This window comes from Astatotilapia calliptera, chromosome 3 (assembly GCF_964374335.1).
Source record: "Astatotilapia calliptera chromosome 3, fAstCal68.1, whole genome shotgun sequence".
In the NCBI taxonomy this organism is placed as follows: Eukaryota; Metazoa; Chordata; class Actinopteri; order Cichliformes; family Cichlidae; genus Astatotilapia; species Astatotilapia calliptera.
The window spans coordinates 32,808,506-32,835,483 of record NC_137424.1 but is presented as its reverse complement, the minus strand read 5'-3'; the positions used below and the strand labels follow the sequence as shown (position 1 = coordinate 32,835,483).

The window sequence follows — 26,978 nt, the reverse complement described above, 5'->3', positions numbered from 1 at the left end:
CAATCCCTATTTAGTATTCTATATTGAGATTGAACACATGTTAGATTGCATTTGTATTACTGACAGGTTGGGTGATGATGTGGAAGCAGAAGCTATTGTATATACTGCATACAATATTACAATATTGCATATATGTAGTGCATCAGAGGAAGGAAAAAAAAAGGGAAAGAACAGCAATCGCTTTTACATACTGGAAAAAAGTTTGGTTGAACACTGGTATTGTCTCTATTCAAAAATCGCCTTTAGCTTTAATAGAAAACATAAAGCAAACATCTGCCGGCTCACAAAATCTGATTTCCACTCACTGGTTATGAAGCACCGCTGAGGCAGCGAGTCTGCTCGACGCAGCAGGTAAGTCCTGGAAGTGTGCTATTTCTGGCTTTGGATGACAGCTGTTCATGTTCACAAACACTGGCTGGATTGAGGTAGAGCACATACGGTATGTCGTGATTTGAGCGATATCCCAGTCTAATGTTCATCTGCAATCTGAATAATGTTGTTCTAATCCTGCAGAGAGAGTCACTGTGGGTGGCTGGGAAGCCATGACCATCAATTCTTCACCGCTGACAAGGTTTCCATTTCCAGGTTGATGGCTTTACCAACCCAGTGTGAACATTCTGCACTTTCAATTTGTCTGAGGTTTACAGCATGTGAGTGGAAACGCACACACTGAATATGCAATGACAGATGCAGCGAAAAGATTACAGTCGCGCTGTCAAAACAGTCACAGCAGTCCGAACTTTTCAAAACTGAGCTGCGAGCTACTTTTGTACAAATGAACATTTTGACTCATGAAATATGAACTGTAAGAAATGCATTTCTTCCCAACATTATCACAGAGTTCCATATTTATGCATTTTTAATGAGTGATCCTTGTTTAAAGATTTGCTGGGGAACGCATCAGAAGCAAATTATTGGTGACAGCGGTCATGCTGTTAAGTCCTTGAGCACCTGAAACGACTAAATAAAAATAGATAAATAAGTAAAAACAAATAAATCACTCGGAAAATATACAATTAAATGCACCAAAATGAATAGTACATGTAAATTTACATGAAGACTAAATCGTTCATAAGATGTGACAAATTCTTGCATTTGTTCAAATTTGCTTCAGTATTCTTTAACCCTTTCATTTTTAATTGTGCTAATAGACCACTCTGCATTGAATCATACTTGTTATTAATCTCTGTCTCTCTTCCACAGCATGTCTTCTATCCTGTCTTCCTTCTCTCACCCCAACCGGTCGCAGCAGGTGGCCCCGCCCCTCCCTGATCCTGGTTCTTCCTGTTAAAAGGGAGTTTTTCCTTCCCACTGTCGCCAAAGTGCTTGTTTATAGGGGATCATATGATTGTTGGGTTTTTCTCTAGGTATTATTGTAGGGTCTACCTTACAATATAAAGAGCCTTGAGGTGACTGTTGTTGTGGTTTGGTGCTATATAAATAAAATTGATTTGAACTGAAGTCTCCTATCCATATATTTATTAATTTTGCGTTTCTCTTTGATTGTGTATTCAGAGTTTGTCTGAAAGTGTAGCTGAAATGATTGTATGGTATTATAATAGCTTTTATAGTTTTATCAAGCTCTTTCTGAGTATGCATGCACCTGATCTCGCGACAAACTTCCAGCTCCCATCTTCCCTACAAACCCCTAATTCTGGGATTGACAGCTAAGGCCTGTGGGAAGTGCGATGAATAATTTGTAGGCAAAAAGAGCTGCAGGCGGGTGGAAAATTCTTAGCCAAAAGTAATAAAATGGTGGAGTCAACAGCTTCATGAACTATTTATCTTTCTGGAACCGATATGTCCTTCTTCAGTCTCTTTCTGTACTCCTCCACTCCATCCACCTTACTTGTCAAAGCCTGCAGCAGTCCAGGCTTTATTGAAACTTTGATTCAGTTTCCCAAGTTGTCACTTTCTAAGGACTATGTGCAATAAAGTAGACAGGTTATTGGGGAGAAGAACAGAGAAGGGGACTAATGAAAAAAGAAGCTTTTACTGGAAAGAAAAAAGCAAAGAAACTGCACACCCCAGTGTGATCTGAGGTTGGAAGAAACACAAGAGCTGACAATGATCAATAACATTAATATTGGCTGCCGCAGACAGCCTGCTTCGGGCAGATTAACTATCTCCTGGTGAGAAAGACAACAGACAACAGTGACAGAGTAAAGCTATTGTTTTATATTTTGCCTTGAAAATACTTTTATGGGCTTGTGATTTGAAAGGGGGATCCCACCTTTCAATATTTAAACTTGACATATTTTTATATGAAACCATCTAGTTCAAACAGTTCACATATTGACACACAGAAAAGCTCGACTTGACTTACAGCTTCCTCTTGGAATACTGCAGGGAGAGTGCAATGACTATTCTGGCTAGCTTAGCCCCATTGGTCAGTAAAACTCCAACCTGCCTGTCAGGGCATATTACTGTGTATTACCCCCATAGGCACAGGTGTAAAAATCAAGCTCCAAGCCATGCAGCCTGTCTTCACAAACATTTGAGAAAGGATGGGTTGTTCTATAGAGCTCTCTGACTTCAAATGTAGGCAGTTCATGTCATTTTTCCCTCCTGGATATTCCACAATCAACTGTAAGTGGTAATTTTGGAAAGTGAAAGTGTTTAGCAACCACAAGGTTCAAGGTTCTTTATTCGTCACATGCATAGTTATACAAGTATAGCACACAGTGAAATGTAGCCTGACACGCTCCTCGACATGTGCAAAAATTGGGGGGGGGGGGGGGGGGGGGGGTGTAGAGGAAGAACACATATATATATATATATATATATATATATACATACATACAGTATATACATTGGGTGAATGTGTAGTAGTAGCAGCAAGCAGGTGAATTCTGTACATTAATATGAATAGACATCTGACTATTTTACAGGATAGACAATATAAACATATTTAAAATTAAAGGAATTGAAATGTACATTGTGCCTTGGTTTAGTGTCTGGAAGAGTCCTGTCTCAGTCAATTATAGATGATGTGAGAGGGCGGGTGTGTGTGTTTAGGGCACGGATGGCTTGGGGATAGAAGCTCCTCTTGAGTCTCTCTGTCCTTGCCCGGAAGATGCGGAACCTTCTACCAGATTGCAGAAGTTGGAACAGTTTGTTGCCAGGATGGGACGGGTCCTTCAGTATCTGCGCTGCTCTAGTCCGGCATCTCCTGGTGTAGGTGTCCTGAAGCGGGGGGAGAGCAATCCTGCAGCAGCGTTCTGCTGTACGGATCACTCTCTGGAGAGCTTTTTGGTCCTTCACACAGCTGTTCCCGAACCACGATGTCATGTTCTGTGTGAGGATGCTCTCCACAGCGCCTGTATAGAAAATCCTGAGGATCTTTGGAGAGACCCTGAACTTCCTCAGTTGTCGTAGGTGATACAGGCGCTGCCTAGCCTTTTTGGTCTGGACCTGAATGTGGGCAGCCCATGTCAGGTCTGAGGAGATGTGGACACCAAGATACTTGAAGGACTGCACCCTCTCCACTGGAGCTCCATTGATGATAATGGGCTTGTAGTCTCTGTGCTGACCCCTTCTGAAGTGCACCACCAGCTCCTTGGTCTTGCTGACGTTCAGCTGGAGGTGGTTGTCCTGGCACCACGATGCCAGATTCTTCACTTCATCCATGTAGGCCGCCTCATCGTTGTTGGAGATGGCACCCAACACCACTGTGTCGTCAGCAAACTTCACAATGGTGTTGGAGCCATGGGTGGCCACACAGTCTGAAGTGTAGAGGGAGTAGAGCAGTGGCGAGAGGACACATCCCTGAGGTGCTCCTGTGTTGATGGTGATGCTGTTGGAGAAGCACCTGCCCACCCTCACCACCTGAGTTCTGCCAGTGAGGAAGTCCAACACCCATGCACACAGACGGCTGTTAAGTCCCAGATCCCTGAGCTTCGTGAACAGTCTGCAGGGCACTATTGTGTTAAACGCTGAACTGTAATCAACAAACAGCATTCGCACATAGTTACCCTGTTTCTTGTCCACATGGCTGAGAGTGGTGTGTAGGACGTGGGCGATGGCATCCTCTGTGGATCTGTTGGATCTGTAGGCGAACTGCAGCTCACAACAGCTCAGCTCAGACCACCTAAAGTCACAGAGGTTTGCAGAGAGATGAGTCAATGACTAAAGACTTCCAAACCTCTTCTTGAGTTAAAATCAGCACAATAAGTGTTTACAGGGAGCTTCCCTCCATGGGTTTCTTGTCAGATCTACTTGTCTGTCTGTGTCAAGCTAATCATTTTGACCTGGAATCCTTCCCTGTAAAACAGACTCCATCAGCTCACCTGCCTACTCACGCTCTGTGTATCTGATATTCCTTTGCTGGTGTTGTTCATGGATCATCATAATTAGTGTTTGCATTGGAGTACATTGGGTGGGTCGGGCTTTTGAATGAGATCAGAGACAGTTTTAGAGTCTTACATGTCTTGCTCCTACAGTTTAGTTTTGGGTATAGAGTATAGCCAAAGTTAGTCAGAGCAGAGAAACCTCTGACCCATGTTGTAAGGGACAGGGTTAGGGTTATGACCTCGGTTGGGTTTACAGCTAGGGTTATAGTTATGTCAGATTTACACAGACAGCTAGTTTCACTGTATGAATCCATTAATTGCCTGTTTGTACCCAAAGGAGCCACTTAATAGCAGGCTGCACTGACCATGTTGGATCACTTGAGAGCTTAAAAGCTAAGCTGGGTAGGGCCTGGTTAGTACTTGGATGGGAGACCCCATCTGATTGTCAACTGTCTTTTTTATATATATATATATAAAGAAAGTCATACATGTCTTGTTTTTAAAGTTCAGAGTTGGCATCAGTGTTAACTCTTTATTCACAGCAGTGGATCCTCTGACCCATGAGGTTACAGCTAGGGTTAAAGTTGGAGCACATTGGGAGGGTTGAGTTTCTGAGTGAGAGCAGAGATGGCCCAGTGTACCATTTGAGTCAATAAAATGCCAGTCTTTGCTCGACAGAGCAGCTTATGGCCAGATTACCCTGACCACCAAGTAAAGCAGGGTAAGCTCTGGTCATTTTGGATGCGAAAATTGAAATAACAAGCTCCTTTTGTTTTTTTTCTGAAAGCCACACATAACTTGTTCTTAAAGTTCAGTGCTAGTTTAGAGTTAATTCTTTAATCAGAGCAGAGAAACCTCTAACCTGTGGGGTTAGGGCTAAGAAAGCTAATGAAATTTTGAAAGCAACCTTCAGTCCAACCCAGTGCAAGAAACGTGTAAAAAAGTAAACTTTTATTAAAACTGATACACAATCACTTATTCCATCAGTTCCCTTTAAATCCCCATGTGAATAATCTATAAATGGTGTGAAGTTGACCACCTGTGTGTCTTTTCAGAATGTCAGAAAGCCATCCTTCCAGCTCACCACATAAACCTCTCTTTCCATGTACAACATGCCTGCCTCTTACTGATGACCCATCTCAAGCTTTTAACAAGAGCGAGGCGATACACTGAGAAAGTTGACCCACAGTTATAAAGAGTCACTTCTATAATTTTCTCTAAAGGGTAAGTACTGCACCATAACTGGCATGGCTCTACTGTGAGTGCTCTTTTGCTCTAAACGCTCTCTTCTCTGCCACTTGGACTGTCCGACGGTTGAACCCATCGCGTAGGCCAGCGGAGGAGACAGGAAGTTCGTGTCGCTCTAGCACATTATATTTTATTTAACAACGGGCGATTAAACATTAAATGTTCTCAAAACCTTTTTCTGTCACGTGACGGTGAAATGGTTGAAAGGAGACTACCATCGGCAATGGTGTCAAGCTATCAAGTAGTGCTCATGAAGCAGTTCACCTTGACTTCCTGTCCAAAATATTGCTGCTCTGTATTGCCAGAGTGGTCCCAGAGACACTACTCTGAGCCAACTGAACATTTCTTTCAGGTGCTTTTAACTTGAACTAGTTATCATGGACTGTTGCTTTAAAACACTGGAAATTTTTTTGTGAAATAATTGGGCACTTGAAAAATAAAACGAGTCAGAAATGGGACACAGAATTAATTCAGACAGGCAATAACTCCATCTTGCCAGCCCTCACCAGGTGATGGTTTTGATAGCACACTTCTACATATCCATTTGGCCACTGTGTATGAGCATATATGCTATTTGAGCTGATTATACCTGCCCACTTGCACCTTTACAAGTCACTGCAGCCCACCTTCACCTGAGCTCCTTCTTCTATCCCGTGTGTGAATTAATCAGTGTCACATGTTGTACAATATATTGTCACTGATGCTGGATCACTTCTGTGCTCGGGGTCTTTATGCCTCCCACTTTCCATGTCCCTGCCTACTGCATTTCACACACAGGAGTGTGTCAAAATAGAGCCATACCACCAAATTTACATTAAATGAGATGTAAATATCAGGTCCTAACTACACTAAATAAATGGAAAATCCTAAAACATCTTTATAAAGGGAGGATAAATATTATTAGTTGGCAGAACTCCCTTCAAATCACGAATTACTACATTGATTTATGCTAGGTTGAATGCTACAGCTCCACATCATTGAGTTACGGCTTTCTTACCCTTTTCTTTAAAAATCTGATTATGTCTGGCTACCTGTGAGCAGATGTGGAACATGCATGCGGTTGTAGGTGCTCCGAATGAAATGTGAAGGTGAGCCAGCAGGGAGCCGGTGTTAGAATAAGCAGGATTGATGAGCTCACAGCAGACGACCACTGATCCATCATCGGCTTGTCTGAATCGAGTCCACGGGTTATTCAGTATGAAGTATACCCGCTATATAGTGCCCTTTAGAAATCTGTGCTGCACAGACGGCCACTGCAGAGAGGATATTGTTATAGGTGCACGGCTTCACAGGAACAGTACACATGCATGCCGTGCACTGTTGCCGAGCAGACCTGTACAGGTGGCTAATTTAGGAACAAGGATGGACTAGCACAGTGGTCCTGGGAGGGATTTTGTTGAATGCTGTGAATCAGACAGTCCAGCTGTGTGCCTCTAGACCACTGCAACAAGACAGATGCATCTCACATTTACATTTTCGGTGTTTGACGCTAGGCTTTTAACACATCTGGGATAAAACCATCACACATCAAGTATTTTGTTTGTGCAGACAGATGGGCGGCCGGTGCAACGAAAAAGTCTCCTAAAATGTTCGGGTGCTTTAAATAAAACACTTCAAACACCGAAGACACCAAAACCCGAACGCTGTTTTAAGAGGAACGGCAAGCAGGGACCTTCGTTTTCTTTTATTCAACCATAGATTTGATTTCTCAATTATTTATCGGTGGAAATGGAAGAAACGCATTTTACCTGAGGTTGTTGGAGAGCATTCTGTGACTGTGTTGACAAAGTCGCCTGCTACACTTTCAATGCACTGCAATTCTATCATGTGTTGCCACTAAAATTCAGTAAGTGATTTAGTTTGGGGCTTTAAATCTACTTCCATAGACCCTGGCGGCGCATGCAAGGCCTTTTAGTTCAGGGTTGAAGTTGAGGAAAATAAATTACCTGCAACAGACATCTGACATATCAACAGGACACTTTTGTTTGTTTTGAATCAGTGATCAGGTGATGAGACTGACAATAAAGAATTCAAAAAATCCCCCCAAAACAGCCCTTTATTCAAACATTGTCCTAAATTTAAAAAAATATATTCAACATGGAGACGTCATTGAGTTTGTGTAATCTTTCTAAATATAAACTTGTTACATTTACATCAAGTAATGTAAGTTACATTTGTTTCCAACAGCATAATGGTGTCATTGATCCCCGATGGCATTAAGAGATTAAAAGGTTCCCCGTCCTCTCCGTGTTGTTGACAAGCGTTGTAACGCATTACAGTCATTAGCATTAAGCTGGCTCATCAATAAGCACTTGGCTGAGCCATCAGTCTTCCTTGGACGTAGCCCTGGGGACCCCGCCAATGGTCCCTGCCAGCTTAGAGACTGGCCACAGGGGTACCCTTGATGTGTCGGTCACTGCGCAAACACACAAACGCGCACCTGCCCTGACAGCAGAGTTTCAAGTGTCACTGCGAGCTTCTGTTTGTTGAAGTTCTTTGTCGGTTGCTTATGTTGTGTCAGTGTAACTACTTGTGCTTGTCAAGCATGTTGGTGTTTGTCATCTCGTATTGTGTTGACTTGATGATAGAGTCCTTGTGCGTGCGTGTGTGTGGGGAAGGAGGGGGGAAAAAAAGGCAAGTAGTCTCTCAAAGTTAGTGTTTTTGGTGTATCCGTCAACTTTAGTAATGTCTCTTACAGTATTTTTGTTCTATATGCCATGTTGGTGATACTGTGCGAGTGTGACTCTGTCGAGTATGGCGGTGTCGGTGTCAGTGTCAGTCAGTGTGAGACTACGCGGTGTCAGTCTGACAGCCAGACGTAGTCTGATGCGATTGTGTGCAACAGTGAATGACAATGTCTCCACTCAGAAACCAGTGTGCAGTCTTTTGAGAGGGGGATGCGAAAAGAAAAGAAACACCAAAGATGAGAAAAGAAGGATAACGCAACAGGAGGGAGGGTGCTACAGTTCATCGTGTAAGGGCTCTCCCTCCACGTGGTCCAGAGCTCCCATCAGCAGCAGGGCTCCCGTGGCGCTGTCTCTGACGAAGAGAATGAAGGGGTGATCGGCATAGAACAATTTAGGCCGATCAATGTGTTCCTCCTGTAGGTCAGCATCTTCTTTCCCTGCCTGAGCAGCCAGCTCCAGGGTAGCCCAGTGAAGGACGCCACCAAGGTGAAGCTTTCCTTTGCTCTTGGCTGACACCCCAGAGAAGTCAGCCAACTTCTGGTCCCAGGCATCGGTCAAACCTAAAGTAACCAACTGTTTCTGCAATTGGAGGGAAAGAAAAGATGATAAGACTTCATGGCTGCCTTGAGTAAGTTCTCAAACAAGTTCTCAAAGCTTGGTGCCATCGTAGATAAACACGCTCTCCAAGTGCAGCTGCCAGGACGCTGATCAATTATGCACGCGAGGGGACCAAACAAGGAGCAGGAGGGAAAGCAGATTTTAAAATTTCATGATGCTGACATTCAGAAGTTTGGGACGAGCGGTGCCCTAACCAAACCCTGCAATATGATTAACTTGCACATAAAGATGTGCTTAAAAACACTCAATGAGTAACTTTTCACAAGCAGCATTTTCTTTACTTACCATAATATTTATCTACTTTATATACCCAAAAATTTGAGATAGAAAAGAGGCTGACAGTTGCCCTTGTTGTGAGCTGGCAGAACAAAGTGGACGACAGGCAGAGAGGAGACGGAAGGAGGATGCAGAGGATGAATAATTTAAGAGTGATGCCCCGTGACCTCGGCACCTCCTTTGTTTTGCCTCTGATATGAATTCCACAGAAAGTCGTCGCCATGACAGGTAGTTTATCCTCCCATGGCAGAGGGCCACTCACAGTGACAGGCTTCTGCAAGGGCCAGATGAGAGCATGTGTGGGTGTGGACGTGGGGTGTGTGGACTCATCTGTGCGGATGCGCGCGAGGCCACGGCTACAGAATATCTGCAGGGGAAGATGGGTGGGTGACGGTACTGTTTTCCGGCATTCTTTAAACTTTAGCTGACAAAACTCCTTACTGGAAACGTCTTTTACTAGCAGACAACAACTAAGATCTTCCGGCTGTTCTGTGGGTGCTCCCTCGCTGAACCAAAACCACACTGTTTTTGCTCACGTCTTAAAACCACAGACTAATAGAAAACTGCAATAAACCATGTAGAACATCTGCTTTTCGTTTAAAAGCTAAGATGTGCATGCTCGAAAAAAAATCACCCCAATCATCACAGGTTAAACCTAAACACAAAACAAGTGCATGTATATACAGTTGTAGGCATCTGTCACTCCCATTCCAGTGTTTTCATGCATTTGTGTCCACAGAGAACGAGCACCACCTCCTTCTCTAATGCACTTCTATTGTCCTCATCCATTATTCCTCTACTCTTCTCTCACCCCCACCCACCCCACACGGTTCCACTACATCACTGTCTTCCTCTGCAGCTCTGACACTCGCCCAGCGTCTCCATACCTCATCTGGCCCACGTGCCTCCATGTTATCCCATTCTTTTTCTAACTCGATCCTTCTCCTTTTTCTTGGGCAGGCCTACTCACCCCGCTTTACAATGTTCTTGCAAACTGTCAGTCTCCATCGGAGATCATTTCAATTTTTTTCCTCCCCTAAGTTACTTAACAAGAAACTACCTGGCATCTCTCTCTGTCACTCACGACACATTCTTTCCACCTATGTGCACAATTGTGGACATATATGTGTGTGTGTGTGTGTGTGTGTGTGTGTGTGTACACACACACACACACACACACACACACACACACACACACACACACACACACACACCTCTATATCTATCTATCTATCTATCTATCTATATACATAAATAAGAGGACCCAGTGGCAGCACAATAAGAAGAAGCAGGCATGTCAGCGGAGCCCACTGAGGCCTTGTGCGCTGCGGAGGTGTGGCACTGCATTATACGGGGAGAAAAACCTCTGGGAGGTGCTCTTTGGCTGCCCTTTCTCTCGGACGCACCGCATGAATCTTAGATGGAACAGCACTGGGTGGACTGCTGATGCCTCGCGCACAACATCAACGAGCTATTTGTCTGCGAGTGGGAGCCACAGGCATTGTCACCTGGAGATTTCATCTAAGAGTGTATGTGTGGCCAGGGCTACCTTTACCTACAGCAGTGGAGTCTAACCAGGCCCGAGGTAGCATGGCCCTGAGGCATGCAACACTCAGCATCACATTATTTCACCTCGATGGTCGGGCCCACTAAGAAGCTTGTCGGGTGTACCTGTGGGGGGTTTTAAGGTTGTGGCGGACATGGACACGTTACAGCTCTATCAGCGAGCAGTTGTTCTGGATGCTTTAAAAAAAAAAAGCAGACCAGCTTTAATAATGATGAAGTTAAAGAGGAAAAAAGATGAGAGAGAAAAAAAGCAAAGATCAAAAGGGAGGTCGCTGCTAGGCAGCGCTCCTTTCAGCTGTTGTATGCAAATGATGCGATTTGAACTTGGGGAAAAGACCTTAAGATGATTCAACTCTATGAAGACCTCACACCACACCAAGACTATTTACCTCGACAGTTAAAATGGAAAAGAAAAAAAAGAAACAAGTGGTTTGTCTGTAGTGCTGAATGTGTTCACTGCAAATTCTTATTTTCTTGTGACCTTTTATGTCTGTGAACTGCATACTGTATCTAATATTTCAGAAACTAAATAGTGAAGCCAACGTTTCTCTTCTAATCCTGCAAAAAATGATTTTTTTAGTTGACAATTAGAGAAGAAAAGCAGGTAAAATGGGAAAAAACCCCACTTCATTTGGACCACACAGCAGGTAAGGAAGAGGGACTACAGAAAGCAAAGGGTAGGCGAGAGTGAGGCCGATCTGTGCCTCTGGACAAAAGATAACACACTGGATAATAAAACGATTCTCACTGTGCAATCTAATTTACTTTGTACTAAACTAACAACTTTCACTTTTAGAGTCTTTAGTCTAAAACTGTTAGAACACAGAGAAATAATGAGGTTCACTATTCAAAGTTATTTGAACAACAACAACAGTAGAAAAGTGCTGGGACGACACCGAAATCCTGACAAATGAGGAGCTGGCACAAGCAATCTTTGGCATTTTTCCACCGTAATCACCGAAATAATTCATCAGTTACTAAAACACTAACTTCTGTCAGTCAACTATGCATTAGTGTGTTATTTCATTTCTATTTTAATGCTCCTCATTATCTTTTCACATTGCCTTTTACACTTTCTCCCACACTATAGCAATGATTCCACTTTCCCATACATTTTAAGTGAGTGGAATTGTTAAAAGCACATGCTACATGAACACTGTTAGCTGGAGTGCTTTTTTTTTTTTTTCACATCATCCTCCTCACTCTGCTTTTGTTTCCTTCTTGGCTCAGCTCTATATATAGCTCTATATTAAAAGGCAACAAAGCGAATAAATAAATAAAAACTAAAAGAATTTCTAATTTTCTATCATCTTATACTGTTACAGTACAGTGGCTCCATGTGGTTAACACTTTCTCCACACACCTGAAACGTCTGTGGTTGCACACCAGGAGGGCACACAGACTCACAAGCTAGTAAACTACTAGCTGTTCCTGTAAAAGCGAAGCTTGTGTTAAGAAGGGCAATGGGCATAAAATCTGTGCCAAATCACATGCAGATCCATCTACTATGGCAACCTTGGGAAATAAAGGACCAGCGTTGGTGCTGATTTCCCAGATTTTGCCACCTTAAGTAACTCCAGACACGTTCTGCCTAATTCAGTGCTGCCCTAAACATCCCCACGTGGGTGGTTTGAAGTGTGCAGTGTGCGGCACTGGCATCATCGCAGCACCATTTCATGGACACATTTGATGCAGGCTTTAAAGAAAGCCTTTTCTTTTTCACACATTATCGGCTCTCGAGGCTTCAAAGCCTCACCATCGCTTTATTAAGGTCTCATCAGCATCACTCCTACTGGTATCTTATTTACATGGGCTTTTACCTCTTCTACACAGTCAATGTGCTCTGTGTCTCATTCACACAGACACATGAGTAGCGCTTTATTCTATGAGACCATTTTACTGGAGAAGAGAAAAAAAAAAAAAAAAGGAAAATAAAGCCTTAGCTTTCAGCGAGATGTTTAACTAATGGCCATGAAACACATCTGATTAATTCATATGATGCAGGGCTATGGTAGCTGTGCTAAAACAGCTGCCCCTTGACACTGTATACTGCAGAGTGCGCTCTTGTAAATATTTGATGGCCTTTTGACCTCATTATCCATGACTGAGTGAGCTCTCTGGTGAACACTCATATGTCTTAGTCACCAATCGGAGATATAGCCACCGAGGAGCTCAAGTTTGGCCATTAGTGAGTGTGCGTGCATGTGTGTGGCCTGGTCAGCAGTGGATCAGAGAGAAAAGGAATGAGTGTGGTTTATTCTGTGACCTCTGGGCAAGGCTTGTTAAGAGGGTTCTCCGTCTCTGGCTGCAGACCCCGTCACACTCCTATTCTTCACCGGAGAAAAACGCCACCACCGACAAGACAAAGGAAGAGAAATGCCACACTTTGCTGCTCTGTATGGGTCTTCGTGTGCTTCCCACCTCGTCCCCAAGCAATCATTGACCCCTCTCGTTCTCTCCCACCTCTCCTGCTCACTTTCCCAGCCAGTGTCACTAGGGCTGGGCCATATCATAAAGTTCATGGTAATACCGGTATAATTTTGGGCAACGATAGAAAAATGAAATATCGCGATAGAATAGGGGTGAAACGCGCATGCGCAGTGCCTTTTTGCTGAGCACACGTCGGAAAAAGCATGGCGGCGAAAGCAAATCGTTGAATGAACCAGATGAACCAGAATCAGTTTGTAAAAATGCTGCAACTTCAGTGGTGGAACAGGTTTAGCTTTCGTCCGTCAGACACACAACAAAGCACTATTTTTGGTAGAGCATGCTAGCGGGCCGTCGTTATTACCATGTTTTTTGGAAAATACGGCACACTTAAAATCAATCCTTTGATTTTTCTGAAACTCGACAGTGTCCCTTATAACCCCGTGTGCCTTATGTATGAATTCTGGTTGTGTTTACTGACCTCGAAACGATTTTATGTACACGGTGCTCGAAAATCGGTCAAATGTTTTAGTACGACTTTGCTAAGCTACGAACCCGCACCGCTTGATGGATTGTCGGAGCGTTGCGGCTATTGTAGGCAGGAGCCTCGCGGAGTGATACGTACTGTGCTTCAACATAGTATTACGGTATTGTGTGTGTATAACCTCTTTAAGTTTTGTGGATATTATACATCGTTATGCTGAGGATTAGGGATGGGTATCGTTTAATCTGTAGCTCTGCTCTAACAGAACGTACGTACCTGGCCCCGCCTACTATCCTCGGAAACGTAAAATGATTGGCTAGAAGTGTATCACAGCTCAGGAAAAAAAAGCACCGAAATAAAGCACCGAAATGTGCGCTGCTTTTCGGTCTGGTTACTACCGTTTATGTCAGAACCGACACCGGTACCCATCCCTACTGAGGATATGTCGGCCAATTTCCATTGGAAATGCCTTTTGGTTAAACTGTCAGCAAGGAATTTGCATTTGCACTGTTAAAGTTTTATATAACTTTAACGCACATAAAAAACAGCTGCTTGTTTAAGTGAAAATACATTGATGTTTTTTTTTTTGCACTAATAAAGTTGTGGAGTTGTAAAGTATCTTGTCTAGTGTCAATTATATCGTCAGTTATATCGTTATCGCGAATTTTCAAATGTATATCGTGATAAATATTTTTGGTCATATCGCCCTGCCCTAAGTGTCACTCCCATTTAGGTCAGCGGAGCCAAGGTTCAGTCGCTTAGCGATGGTTTACAAGAGGCACATGTTTGACCTACAAAAAGGATTTAGATCCCTGTGACTGATACGACGGGGAGGACTGGGGTGAAGGAGCGAACGATGCTTTTGGATGTGGCAAATCCGCTCAACATGAGTCAGAGGTGTGCGATTTTGTTTGTGCTCATTTGCTACGCACACAAGATGAAAGTCTTAGACACACACACACACACACACACACACACACACACACACACACACACACACACACACACACACACACACACACACACACACACACACAGCTAAGATCATCGTTTTTTCCAAATGCTGCCCTCTAATCTAAGGATTCCATGGCCATCCGTGGCACTGACAGACAAAGTGGTAAACAGCATTAACGCACGGTGATGAGCAATTATTTGGCTGACCCAATTGGAAAAATGATTGTCAGTGAAGACACGGAACTGTCGCTGGCCAGAGGGTTTGGGAAGACAGACGCAATGAGATCAGAGTGGGTAGAGGGTTTTGTTTGGAGCTTGAGTCCTTTCGCAATGATTTCTCAAATGCGCTTATTTTTCTTGAGAGAGCAAACGGAGGAAGACAACTCATCACGAGTCAAACGGGGCCAAAACGTGCTCACCCATAATTAGGTTGCATAATGAGAACACTGTACAGCTACTTTTAGTTATTTAAGACCATTAAAGGTTTTCTGTTTTCTGTTTTTTCTGTCCGTAAAACTGCCTCGGAGAGACAAAGGAGGGTCTGTGCAACAGGATGCTTTCTGCTCTTTCTCTGGCAAAGTCATAGGCGTGTCAGAAGCCATTTCAAGCTTTAGTTCTAGATTACATCCTCCTCCCGAGAGTCTCCTGACAATGTTAATGTCAAAAGCTTGTTCTCCGGGGCGCAGCTAGCAGAATAACATGGTAGCACAGCTCTACAGAGATGTTTGCTAAAGTAAAACGAGGGCAAAGTGGATTTCATCAGTCCATGATGAGGTTACAGCATACATATGGATAGGACGTCGGCAAAGGTTGCAGTCGGTGTCCACTGCCCTGGGGAAATGGGTTTTACTGGGATGCTTCTGCTTCTGTCAGGTTAAACTAACCTCCCCCCGTTACTACTTCTCTCTAGCTCATCCACAACTGTTGTGTTATCAACTGGTCTCTGGGTGTAGTCAGATTGAAGACTAAGCAATTTTTCAAAGTAGAACAAGTCACTGAAAAGATGCAAGAGGAATGAAGAAAAAAATAATTTAAGTAATAAAAGTTTGAAATGGTAAAAAAAGCAACCTCCAGAAAAAATGGTGCCAGAAGCTGCAGTTCCTCTAATGGCCACTTGAGAGTAAACTCCATAAACCGATGTTAAAATGCTCAGCGTTAGCAATGAAAATAATACACGTACAGCCTGGTACAATATTTTTAGTTTCTGAAACCAGTTTTCCAACTCTCAATACCAACAGCACTGTGACAAAACATTTTTCCGTATAGTCTTATAACAAGGGGTGTGGCTGCTTTGAGGCGTTTCCTCACTCAGTGGACATCACAGAACTGGATCTATCAACGGTGCATCTTCTGCTGGTGTCTTTTGGAGTATATTTAATCAGATTATCTACCAATAATATGACTTGCTCTGCAGTATGCACACTTTCAAAGTACAACACATTGTGTTTTCGCTAAATTCGTTGTTTCTGACATAGCTCAAGTTAGAGATTGGAAAAAAATCCAGGCTGAAGTCAAATCTTAACAGATCCAGGCCCAACAATCAGACCCCATGAAAGCCCAAGTCAGTTTTCAATTTTATGAAGACAATATGAGGTAAAAATTAAACACATCTACATCTTATTGGTGGAAAAGAGTGAGTACTAGAAATCCACTACTGAGCTAAATCTAGGAACATTTTAATGGCTATCAAGGATCTTAAATGCCATTCCTTTCTTGACTCTCCTTATTCATGCTTTGCTGCATGCATACCTAGATCTCTGTTAGGAAATTCCTTTATCCTACATCTCTTGCAAAGGTGCAAAGATTCTTGTAGCAGCCTGTCATTCTGAGCCAGCGCTCAGCATAGCTGTTCTGGTTTCAATGGCAAACTTCTTCTTTGAAAGGCTCCATCAGTTGTCAATAATAATAACAACGTAGTATTAGTAATAACAGAGCACAATTAAACTGGCTGTTTGTCACAGGCTACTTCCTGTGCTTTGCTCAAGATACTTGGAATTAGCAATCTCAGCCATGTTCCTCTATTTGTTTTTTCAACAGTTTACTTGGAGCCACAAAGGAAAATCTGAGTTTGATTTTTTTATAATTACAAGATGCCACGTGGAACATCACATGGAAGAACAGTATTTCACAAAGAGAAGTGAAAAGTATTAAAGTTAACCTATAGAACTGTGACTGCAACTAATGTCAATTCCATAAACCTGACCAGAAAACTTTCCTTCCACTTTCACCCCCTCAGCAGGAATTTCCTGAAGGTGAAAGGCCCGTGTGATTCTAGCAGCTTGTATGTTTCTGTGTCCCTGTTAGACACCTCTCGGCCTGGTAAAATACGTGCTCTTCCACCAGCCCGACAACTCTCAAGCCTCCCAGTCAGCAGCCTCCAGTTTGGCCTGGATGAACCTTAACAACCCTAATGCACTCACATTAGCATCAGCTGCCACTAAGCTGCTTTCTGTCCGCTTGGCTGTCCTATTCACTTCTCAGTACCTCAGACCAGCTACCTGCTGGCCCTGGGAGTAGCAGGAGCAGAGATCCACATTACCAGCTGGGCTGTGGCATAACCTTTGTGCTCTTGCAAAAGAAGGCCTGTGGGAGGCACCGGGACCCCACAGAGGAGGTACAGGTCATGGTCATCTTCAGGCCCCTCTTAGCCTCCGAGCAGGAAGGTTTGGGTGCCCAGGTTTGATACACCTGGGCACCCTTCACCTCAAGAGTGAGAAGAGAATAGTGGAAAGGACTGACATTTGAACTCACCTTAGCCAACGTCTGCACTGAGGCTTCAATTACAGCCAGTACTAAAAAAGAATAAACAAAAGCAGTCGAAGAAGGAGGCACAAAACTAAGTAAGACACAGTGGTCACGTTCCGAATGGAAGGAGAAAGTAAAAGAAGGAAAATAGAAGCGAGAAACACGACACAGCATAGAGGAAGAGCAGGAAGACCAAAGGATGGGGTGGGAGGGGGTGCCAATATGTGTGAGAAAAGGGTAGACAGATAAGAAGAGTGCAAGACAGGAAAAGCAGCCGGCCAAGACAGAGGCAGGGAATAATGAAGAGATGCGGAAAATCCAGAGAAGGATAAAGCAGGCAAAGAAACAATGAGAATGATGACTGCATTGCTGGGTGAAATGAGAAAGCGTATCAGGTGGAGTGAAAAATGATGCAGTGCGCAGATACAGGGAATGAATGGAAGAAGAAACTAGAATTGAAGCTGCACACAGGGATCCACTCTGTCAAATTCAACTAGGGTTTGAAACAGCTGCACAGCTCCCACTTCACCGCACTTTAAACTTACTTAAAAAACAACTTGGTCTACTGGTCTGCGTATAAATGCAAAAAAAGAAAGAAAAAAGAATAAAAAAGGAAAACAGCATCGTGACCATAGAAGCTAGAGGAGATTGTGACCCAAGAAATTTGGGCAAAGTTATACCTAAAGACAGCGGTGCCTCCAGAATTACTTTCATAGGGGTGGCCTCTAAATATACTGGGCTGGCACATCAAAAACAGTGATCTATCCAGGGATTGGCACCAGCTTTACCTTTACCTTTTTTTAATTATTACCAACGTAGGACAGGCATCCTCCTTGGTGGCGCCCCTGTCTAAAGAACGTAACACTTGAAAATGCCAGTTCACTAATCATCATCAGCACATCTTCTTCATTCACCCCCTCAATGCATTAGTGTCCATTACAGCAGGGCCACAGATTCCTTCAGCAACAATCTATGGACGGAGGTTGGAGGGTTCTAGCTCCTAACTTTGTAACCAGTTAACATTAGCAAAACTACCAGACCTAAAAATGACTAATATTAGCAGCGGCAGCATCAGCAGCCTTCTTTTCTTGTAGGTTAACATCAACATGCTTGTATTGTATGTGGTTACACACAGCTCCAGTCAGCATTTCCTGACTCGGCTGTTCATTTTCTAGATCAAAACACTGCCCGGCTATAATGACACAGGATGTCATTCTTCCTACTTCAAGCCTTGCTACCTCGGTAGCCAACGGTAATTAACAATCCATAGCAACGATGACATCACTCGACAACAGCTTTAATTATGAGGTTTTTTTAAATAAATAAAATAAACAAAACACAAGTAATGCATAAAAATACAGTTGTGAAATATTAGGAAAATAAGGGAAAAAAACTATCCAAGCCTACTGATGTCTCTTTAACACATGGAAACAGTACAAGGTGTAACCAGGACTCCTACATGCGTTTCCAAGAAGTAAGATTAACTCAACCTTCTATTTAAGCACTTCAGAGCCATACTTATGCCATACTGCATTAGCAGGACCCGTTTGAGACTTATATGACAATGAAAGGCAGTATGAGCTGAATTTAAAGGACCTGACTCACAGCAAGAATCTTTTTATGCCACTGTACTAAAACAAACTTTGCTGAACTAACCTGCAGACTGAGCGTGCTAGTGATGTTTGCCTTGGGCAGAGAGATGGCCACACTGGTTACACTGGCCTTCTCCAGCCACTTGGACAGCAGCTCCAGGGTCAGCAGCTTTTCCAACTTAGCCAGATTTTCGACATGAAAGGGCAGCAGGAGCACGACGCTGGCCCTGCCTCCCCACAGAGGCGCCTCTAGAACTTGCACCATGTTGTCAGTGTCTTCATGAAAGCGGTACAAACCTGTAGCAGGGGGACAGCAGGGGGCAGGCAAAGAGTTGAGCAAAGATCAGAGAGTCAAGGAGAGAAGCAGTGCTGTGAAGTAACGTTTTCTTTTTTAGCAGTAGTTTAATGCAGAAGTTCTCTTGGAAGTTGGTTCAGAGCTGCACTTTCAGCCGTGTCGCTGCAGTCGTTCGGCGCCACCTCCCTCTATCACCGAGTGAACTCGCAGAGGGAATGCTGGAGTTAGTTTCGCTTCATACATAAAGGAAATGCAAGCTGCGACAGGCCGACAACAAGCCAGCCGTAACACAATTCTCACTCGTGAGTTGAAAGTGACATTATAGATGAGATTAAAAGAAATATACATCCGGTCTACGTCTCTTAACTGTTATCCTAGAAGAAACTCACCCTGCCTTGTTGCTGTTTTAAGACAATGCATAAAATATGGAAAATGTGCTAAATAAATCATTAGGGACACACTGATAAATTAGAGCGAGGCATATTGGACCTCACAAATATTCACGTCCCTTTTAGAGCTGGATTCCTTCTCGCTGCATTTATTCCCTGGCAGGAATAGAGCAGTGACAGACTGCGTACAGCTTTTTATTATTATTTTTTTTTTACCTGCTCTGTGCATCATCACCACTTTGGTGTATTTCTTTCCCAGGAAGGTACGACGATCTGTGCTTTCCTCGCTGAAATCTCTCTCCCACAGCCCTGAGCAAAGAGAAAGAAAAAGCAGTTTTAAATACAGCATGCTTCATATAGATGGACTGCATGGGGAGGGAGAGGATAAAAACAAAATCAATGAAACGGGAGAAAAAGTGAACAATAGGTTAAACAATGCCATGTTCATAAAACACATATACAGCGACACTGGCTGGCACTGCTCATGAATCATCTGTGTGTACTGCCCATTAAAAAATGTATACCCTCCTGAAAGCTGCTGAGGCAGAGTGCTGTACTGCAGCAGTTATGAAGACCTTAAGGCTACTGACCCCTATTCAATGTTCAACACATCCCCACTTGGCCCTGCTAACCTCCTGACAGCTGTCAATTTAAGAGGAGCTAAGAGTGGAGGAATTACCGTTGTAATAACCTCACAACACACTCTGAAAGCTGCTGGTCCATTCAATAGGGCAGGGGACATTGGATGGGGCGTAGAGGTCGGCAGATTATGACTTGTACCCATCGCGCTCTTTGTGAATGACACCTGAGGCTGGCTAGGGCTATAACTAATGATGATTCTCATTATCGATAAATCATTTGAAAAGGTCAGCGCTCTCGTCACACAAAGCTAAGGTTCAAGGAGGCCAAAAACTATGAAATGCCTCAATTGGCAATGTGAAAGCCTGCAGACTGATTGCTTGGTTTTTATTATTAAGCACCTCTATTAAGAACTGTGCACAGACTCGTCTTTTGTCTGCGCTGTTTTTAATTCCTCTGAAGAAAAACAGACCAAGTTCTCAGAGCACAAGGTGACACCTACAAGCACAGGAACTTTAAGGAGAGATCAATACAAGACACAGTGCCCCATAATTTACCTTAAGACAAAAAGATATACCTCACATGCCATAAGTTGTGAAGACAGATGACAGGGGAAAATAAATCATGCTCAGCCTGATTTAGTCAAAACACTCCTCCACACTGCTAAGATAAGTATACACTGTACTGGGTTTCACTAACAAAACAAGACACAAGGAAACTGCTTCTGCTCAATTTTGTGCAATTTTGTTCTCATTTTCCCAAGAAACTTGCAGATATGTGTATTTGACAAAAACAAACTACAGTTACATGTGACTAACACACCCAACCAATAAGCCTGCACTCTGGTTTCTGATCATACAGTCTGTAGATGCACCTTTGCCAGTTAAGCTTAACTGGCTGACATCCTGACACGTCACCGTCCTTAAATACGGTGACATCAACTCCAGCTGCCTGACACGGTGGCGGCTGAAACAGGTAGTGCTATCCCACAATTCACAAGGACGCCAATCTGCTCACTAAAACGATCAGCAAAACTGCCAAAGTGCCAGATGTACAGATTTATCAGTGCATTTTACATGATATGGTCTCAGCAGTCTGTAACAGGCTGTGTTACAGCTACATGTCAACCATCAACATCAGTCTGTTCCAGTAAAAGCATTTGAACTTAGAACATGGGTTTAGATATACGTGTGTAATAAAAATAAGAAATCACATGTTGAGTATTTCAGCATCTGCTGCCCATTTTGGAGAAATTACTTTTTCCTTACAGAAATATCAACACCGTCAACAATTATCTTCTATTCTAAAGACCTTTGTGAGCCTCTCACCTTTTCACCAGCAGCAGGTCAAAATAACAGTGCTGTTTGGTACTAAAGTGTAGCGGAAAAGCTAACAAATTAACCAAGATGAAGCCAGATAAGCAACATAGCATCGTCACTGCGTTACCTCACTGGTAGGGAACACTTATATACACAAGACATATTCAGCCATCATCTATTCATCCACTGGTTTAAAGTCCATTATCTGCAAATCTCTTCTCTAATCACAAGAAAACAAAACAAAAAAAACACTCACTTCATTACCAAAGTGTTACAAAGAAACACCGACTCACTTATGTATGAGGATCACAGAGTTGGTTGGCTGAAACTTATTCTGGAAAAGTAAAATAAGTAAATAATCATAAAAGCAACAAACACCATTATGGTAAACCTCAAAGATGTTTGGCTCCATTTATCTCCAGACTAGAAAGTTACAGAGACGAGGAAGACTGTTTTCACACACTGTTAGGCCTCGTTACACTTTGTCTACATTTGGAGTTTCTTTAAACTGTTTAACTTATTATTAAATTCCACACTTATTCTTTTTTTTTTTTATTAATAGCTGCCTGACTAATTGTTTCAACACCATGGGTGGCATCTCCAAAAGCCAACCAGACTCGAATGGAGCGCAGCCAAACACAAATCGCAGCAGAAAAGACGTGTGATTGTCCCTCCCGGGCATGCTAGCACACATCACAGGCATTCAGTCCGCTTCCTGGGAAACACGCTTTGGAATTCCAAAGCGGCCGGCTGAAGGTTACCTGAAGCGGCAACCGTGTTGTTGAAATGATGTCACGACGATGAACAATTTTCTCCACGGTACACACGTGTAAAAACAAGCACGGGGGGGTTAATGACCTGCTGACCTCCAAACAGACCTGCACAGCAGCAGCAGAGCGACGGCTTTAAACCTGAACCTTTTAATAGCTGTCAGCAACAAACAGCGAGACGACTGCGCGGCGCTCACACAGCTACCGAGTCGTCCTGTTAACTTAAAGCGTAACCCAGTGGAGAATCGATGCGAGCTCGCGGCTCGGTCTCTTCCCTCATCGACTCGTGATGGCGTGCAGTTGTGCTGTTTCAGAAGCTGTTATTAGAGTTTAAATAAGCTGGGGCTTCATGTGCCGCCTCTCCTTTTTCAGTCCCCCAGTGCTGTCGCATTATCTTGTATAAGTTTCACTCCACTGTTTTTTTCCCAGTATTATTTTCCTCTGCTGTCACTGGTGTTTGTCTAAAGCAAAACAAAGCATGAATTAATTAACCAGAGTGGACTGGAACTCCCAAAGGCAGACCCTTTTACAATCCCCTCCACCATGACAGTCCATCTCTTTCACTCTCAGCAGGCCAACCTCTCCCGCTTTACTTTTCTCAGTTTCCTCCAATCACTCCCATCTCTTTGCTTTTCTTCTGCCCCTTTCCACCCAGAAATCTCCCCTTTTTATTCATTTAATTTTACCCTTTCTTTCTCCCCCCCTCTCTTTGGCCCTCTTTGCTTTTCGCATCTCTCCGCTATAAACATGTTCCGCTACTAATTGGCCCCGACCTTCCTTTTCTTTGAAAGCTCTGTACAGACCGAGGGAGGAGCGACAGCAAAGAGCTTTTTTCCTTTTTTTTTTAAATTCTTCCTTCAATAATTAACTGAAGGGAGGGAGAAGGGAAACAAACAAAAGCGGGGAGGGGGGGGACGGACGGATGGAGATGCCTACTCAGTGCCATCTAAAATAAAATAACACCCGAGACCTCTGAAAACATCCCATTAATAACACATCATCAACTGCTTTAAGTCCTTGGAATCCCAAACATAACGAAAAAAACAAAAGTTGGAACAAAAGCAGGAGCTGCTGGTTTGAGAAAGGAGCAAACTATCGACCACGCTGAAAATTATAAATCAAAACTAAAGGAATCCAATTTTCCGTAATCTAATTTGCAGCTGCAATCTGCTGCATAATCTAATTTGTATATTTGCTCCACGAAATTAATGAACCAACCAATGAGGGTGGGCTCGCAGAAAAAAACAAAAAACAAAACTAATTTTGTAATGAAGTCAAAAAACATCAAACAAAGAGAATTAATTAAATTGCTTATCAATGTATAGTCTGTCAGGGAGTGTTATTTCTGAAGGGTTGTCTATCTTTGCCAGAACCCTGTTTTCACTTCAGGAGCCTTGCCTTCTATTTTTTTCTACCTAATAAAAAGAAAAAAAAAAAGCAGTACCTGCAGGAGGAAGGAGAAGGAACAGAGGCAGATAGACACCGATAAGGAGGATGTGAACAGGAGACATGTGGGAAGGAGAGGGAGAGGAGACAGGGGTAGATTAGACATGTGATAGAGAGTGACAAAAGCACAAAAACAGAGACCAACGCTGCAAAAAAAAGGAACAAGCGAGACAGAAGGATATATTTAACACATCATCATCATCATCATCTTTTGTGGAGACCGCAAACAAAAAAAAAAAATGAGAATCTACGTCAGCGGGCATTCAAAATGTTGGCTGTGCTCTGAGACACGAAGGAGGAGATGGTAGATTCAATTCCACAATCACACAAAAAAAGGAAAAGAAATGAGAAAAAGGAAAATAAGTCATTTCCTTGACTCATGATAAGTGCGGATGAACAAATATTGCCGACCCTCGAAAATAAAATGCGATATTTATTGGCACATTTAGCGTGCCATAATGAACCTCAGATAAGGATTTAGATGGATATGTTTTTGGGATGCAACTGTTAAATCACAGATGGAGCTTCTAACCGACTGCGTCCGTGCAGAAATATTGACTGCTTTCCACCACTGCAGCCTGTCACAAAGAGCAGAGCCGAGCCAAGCTGTGCCGCCGCAGACTTGGAGCGCTCCGAGCACAGATGTTAGGCATGACATCGAGGGAGAGAGAGTCTGGACACTTGTTACTCAATTATTTAAGATGACACATCACCCCCCAATGGAAGATGAATAAGCTCTCAGTGATAGACCCCAGAATCATCCTTTATCTGCTGTGTCCACCAGCTGGAGTCCAACGCATGCACGCGCACACACACATGGAGATGCAGGGTGCACACAGGTGGGATTGCTGGCACGCGCCACAGAGCGAGCAAAGACTTGTGCGGACTGTCTGTGCTGTGTGATCACTAAAAATGGCGCACGCCATACTCTCATCTAAAACGGGAAAAGACATCAAGCTTTTTCGCTCCCACAGTTTTAAAAGCAAAATTGGATGCTCACTGTTATCTAATATTTCAGTAACCCTGCACTAATTTAATTTACAATAATGTTGTTTCTACACACCTTTTAAACGCACTGCATTCGCCAGGATCAAAGCTCCAGCCCTGGCCTTGATTTCGGCCTCCAAAGGAGCGCCTTCCAGTCCACTAAGGCCGGCCTTAGCCCAGTCCTGAAGCTGCTTCAGGTCAGCCTTGGAGTCTCCTTTCCCCAGATTCTGATGCTGCACTCTGAACCTAGCCTGACTCTGCTTCACAAAGGCCTGGTCGACTGGAGAGACCTGCTTGGTAAACACAGCTGAGGATGCGTGCAGGTGAAAGCTGGTTCCGTTGGCTTCACTGAAGCTCTTCAACGCCTCGGCAAGACGTTCGGGAACCTGCGTCCCCGCCTTGTCGGGGGACGGTGGGTTGAGGATACCTCGGACCTGGCTGGAGGTGTTACCGACTGAAGCTTCCCCCAGTGCTCCGAGAGAGGAGGCCACCAGCAGAGGAGAGAAGATGACATTTACGGAGCTCGAGTCGGAGCGGAGGGCCTGGTAGAGCCGCAGACCTAGGGTCCAGCTCGGGTCACCCTGAGGTGGAGGAGGCAGTGGCGGCGGACGAGATACTGGACCGGCCGGGGCATCGGCACTCTTCTTGGATGAATTATTGATGCTCCCTTGCACCAGGAGAACTGGCAGAGAAATTAGGAGACAGAAAGGGAGCCTGGGCAGCATGGCTGTTCTGGAACAGAGAGCACGGGAAGGAGAGTCAGTATGAGGATTTGCTCACACGAGATAATCTGTCTGTGTATACATAACAGCAAGAGGAATGAGGAGAATGCACCCCTCTCATTCTCAAGGCAAGCAAAGCCCCCCTCCACAACTATTCATTGCGCATATTTTGACCTGATTTTTAATAGTGTAATACTCATACTGCAACACTCATAGTTGAGATAAAGCAATATAAACACAGCCTGAGGGCTCCTTTTTTCCTGTAAAAGTGTCATTTGTGTAAACTGCTCCTACAGAGCCACAGCAGTGAGAACTTGATTTTCTAAATTCCTCCCCACTTGGATCCACGGTTATTATCTCACCCGCTGCGCGAAAGAAGCAACGTGCGACAATTAACGCTGATGAAGTTTTCAGGCTGGGACCGAACAAACGAATGAGAGGGGGAAATGTGCGTTTTCAATCTTTCCTTTAAAAGAAAAAAAGAAAAAGGCAAAAACTTCGACTCCTTACTTTTGCCGAAATTCAACAGAAGTGACGGCAAACATCTGTCGTCTACTTCAGCTTATACTCTCTCAAAATTAACCAAAAATGTAAAAAGTCTGGAAGACAGGGAAAGAGAGAAAAATGTCGTGTTCGTTTCATTAATTTACCGTTAATTAATTCACGTGTGTCCCTGTCGTTTTTGCGCCGCGGTCCTGGCTGTGAGCTCCGGAGGAGGTGCTGCTGCTGCTGGAGCTCAGACGTAGCAGAGGAAGCTTACCGTCCCCGCTAACTTCAGCTCCCGGTTAGCTTTCTGCTCTTCCCGAAACTTCCAGGCTTCCACGAGGAGCTGCCACCGTGAGCTTATTTAGCTTTGGGCTGTTTAGGTGCGGGCTCCATGTTAAACAAGCATTTAAAAAAAAGAAAGAAATTTAGTTAACAACCTAAAATAGGGCACACTTAGCACACAGTGTGAAAAAGAACTATAACGCTGTTTTCCAGTGCAGTTCTATGAATGACATGTAATCCAGTCTGAACTCAGTTTTACTATATATGACAGGTAAATATGCAGCTAATGGTATAAAAACGTTTTAAACCCATTAAACCCTGCCACTTTGTGTCAGTCCTGCTATTCAACTTCCCCCCCCCCACATTTATACTTTACAAAACCATAATTAAATATGGCTAAGTCATTGTTGGGATGGGATACCTTTCAGCGGTTCCCTATGGGCTTTTCAGGGATTATGTGGGTGCAGTGTTGGTCTTGGTACAGGTTTTCAAAATGGACAAAAATCCACCGGTTGCAGCAAATGAGGCGTTTCTCCATTCTAAAGAAACCCATTGTGGGTTTGCCGGGATAATAAACTCTCTTGTTCTGGACTCAGTGGGGGTTGTAGTTCCCAAAGGCACTCAAGCGGGGTCGCTAATGGTCTTCTCATCGCTCCAGCTCAGTGACCCCGTGAGAGGCTGCCTCATGTGGTCCAGGGCCTCCCAAACTTGACACCCAGGCCTCCCATTGCGCAGGACAATAGACCACAGCGCTGGCAGTCAGATTTTTTTTATTTGGTCAATTTAAAGATGTTTTTTCTTTTTTTAAACTTGT

At 43.6% G+C, this 26,978-nt stretch overlaps 1 protein-coding gene across 4 annotated transcripts; it reads right to left on the bottom strand.

Moving 5' to 3' along the window:
• Positions 1-7,578: 7,578 nt before the first annotated feature.
• Positions 7,579-26,719, bottom strand: serpinh2 (serine (or cysteine) peptidase inhibitor, clade H, member 2). 4 transcript variants are annotated; one of them, XM_026161645.2, is made up of 6 exons: positions 26,586-26,719; positions 26,047-26,269; positions 24,751-25,406; positions 19,790-19,882; positions 18,954-19,186; positions 7,579-8,806 (listed from the first exon to the last, which is right to left on the bottom strand). In XM_026161645.2, the coding sequence occupies exons 3-6, from the start codon at positions 25,397-25,399 to the stop codon at positions 8,501-8,503; spliced, it is 1,281 nt and encodes a 426-aa protein (XP_026017430.2). In that variant the 5' UTR covers positions 25,400-25,406; positions 26,047-26,269; positions 26,586-26,719; the 3' UTR covers positions 7,579-8,500. The 4 variants fall into 4 exon arrangements, with proteins under 4 accessions (XP_026017430.2, XP_026017431.2, XP_026017429.2 ...); XM_026161646.2 differs by lacking the exon at positions 26,586-26,719 and having other exon boundaries at positions 24,751-25,401; positions 26,047-26,504; XM_026161644.2 differs by lacking the exon at positions 26,586-26,719 and having other exon boundaries at positions 26,047-26,503.
• Between the last annotated feature and the right edge of the window lie 259 nt (positions 26,720-26,978).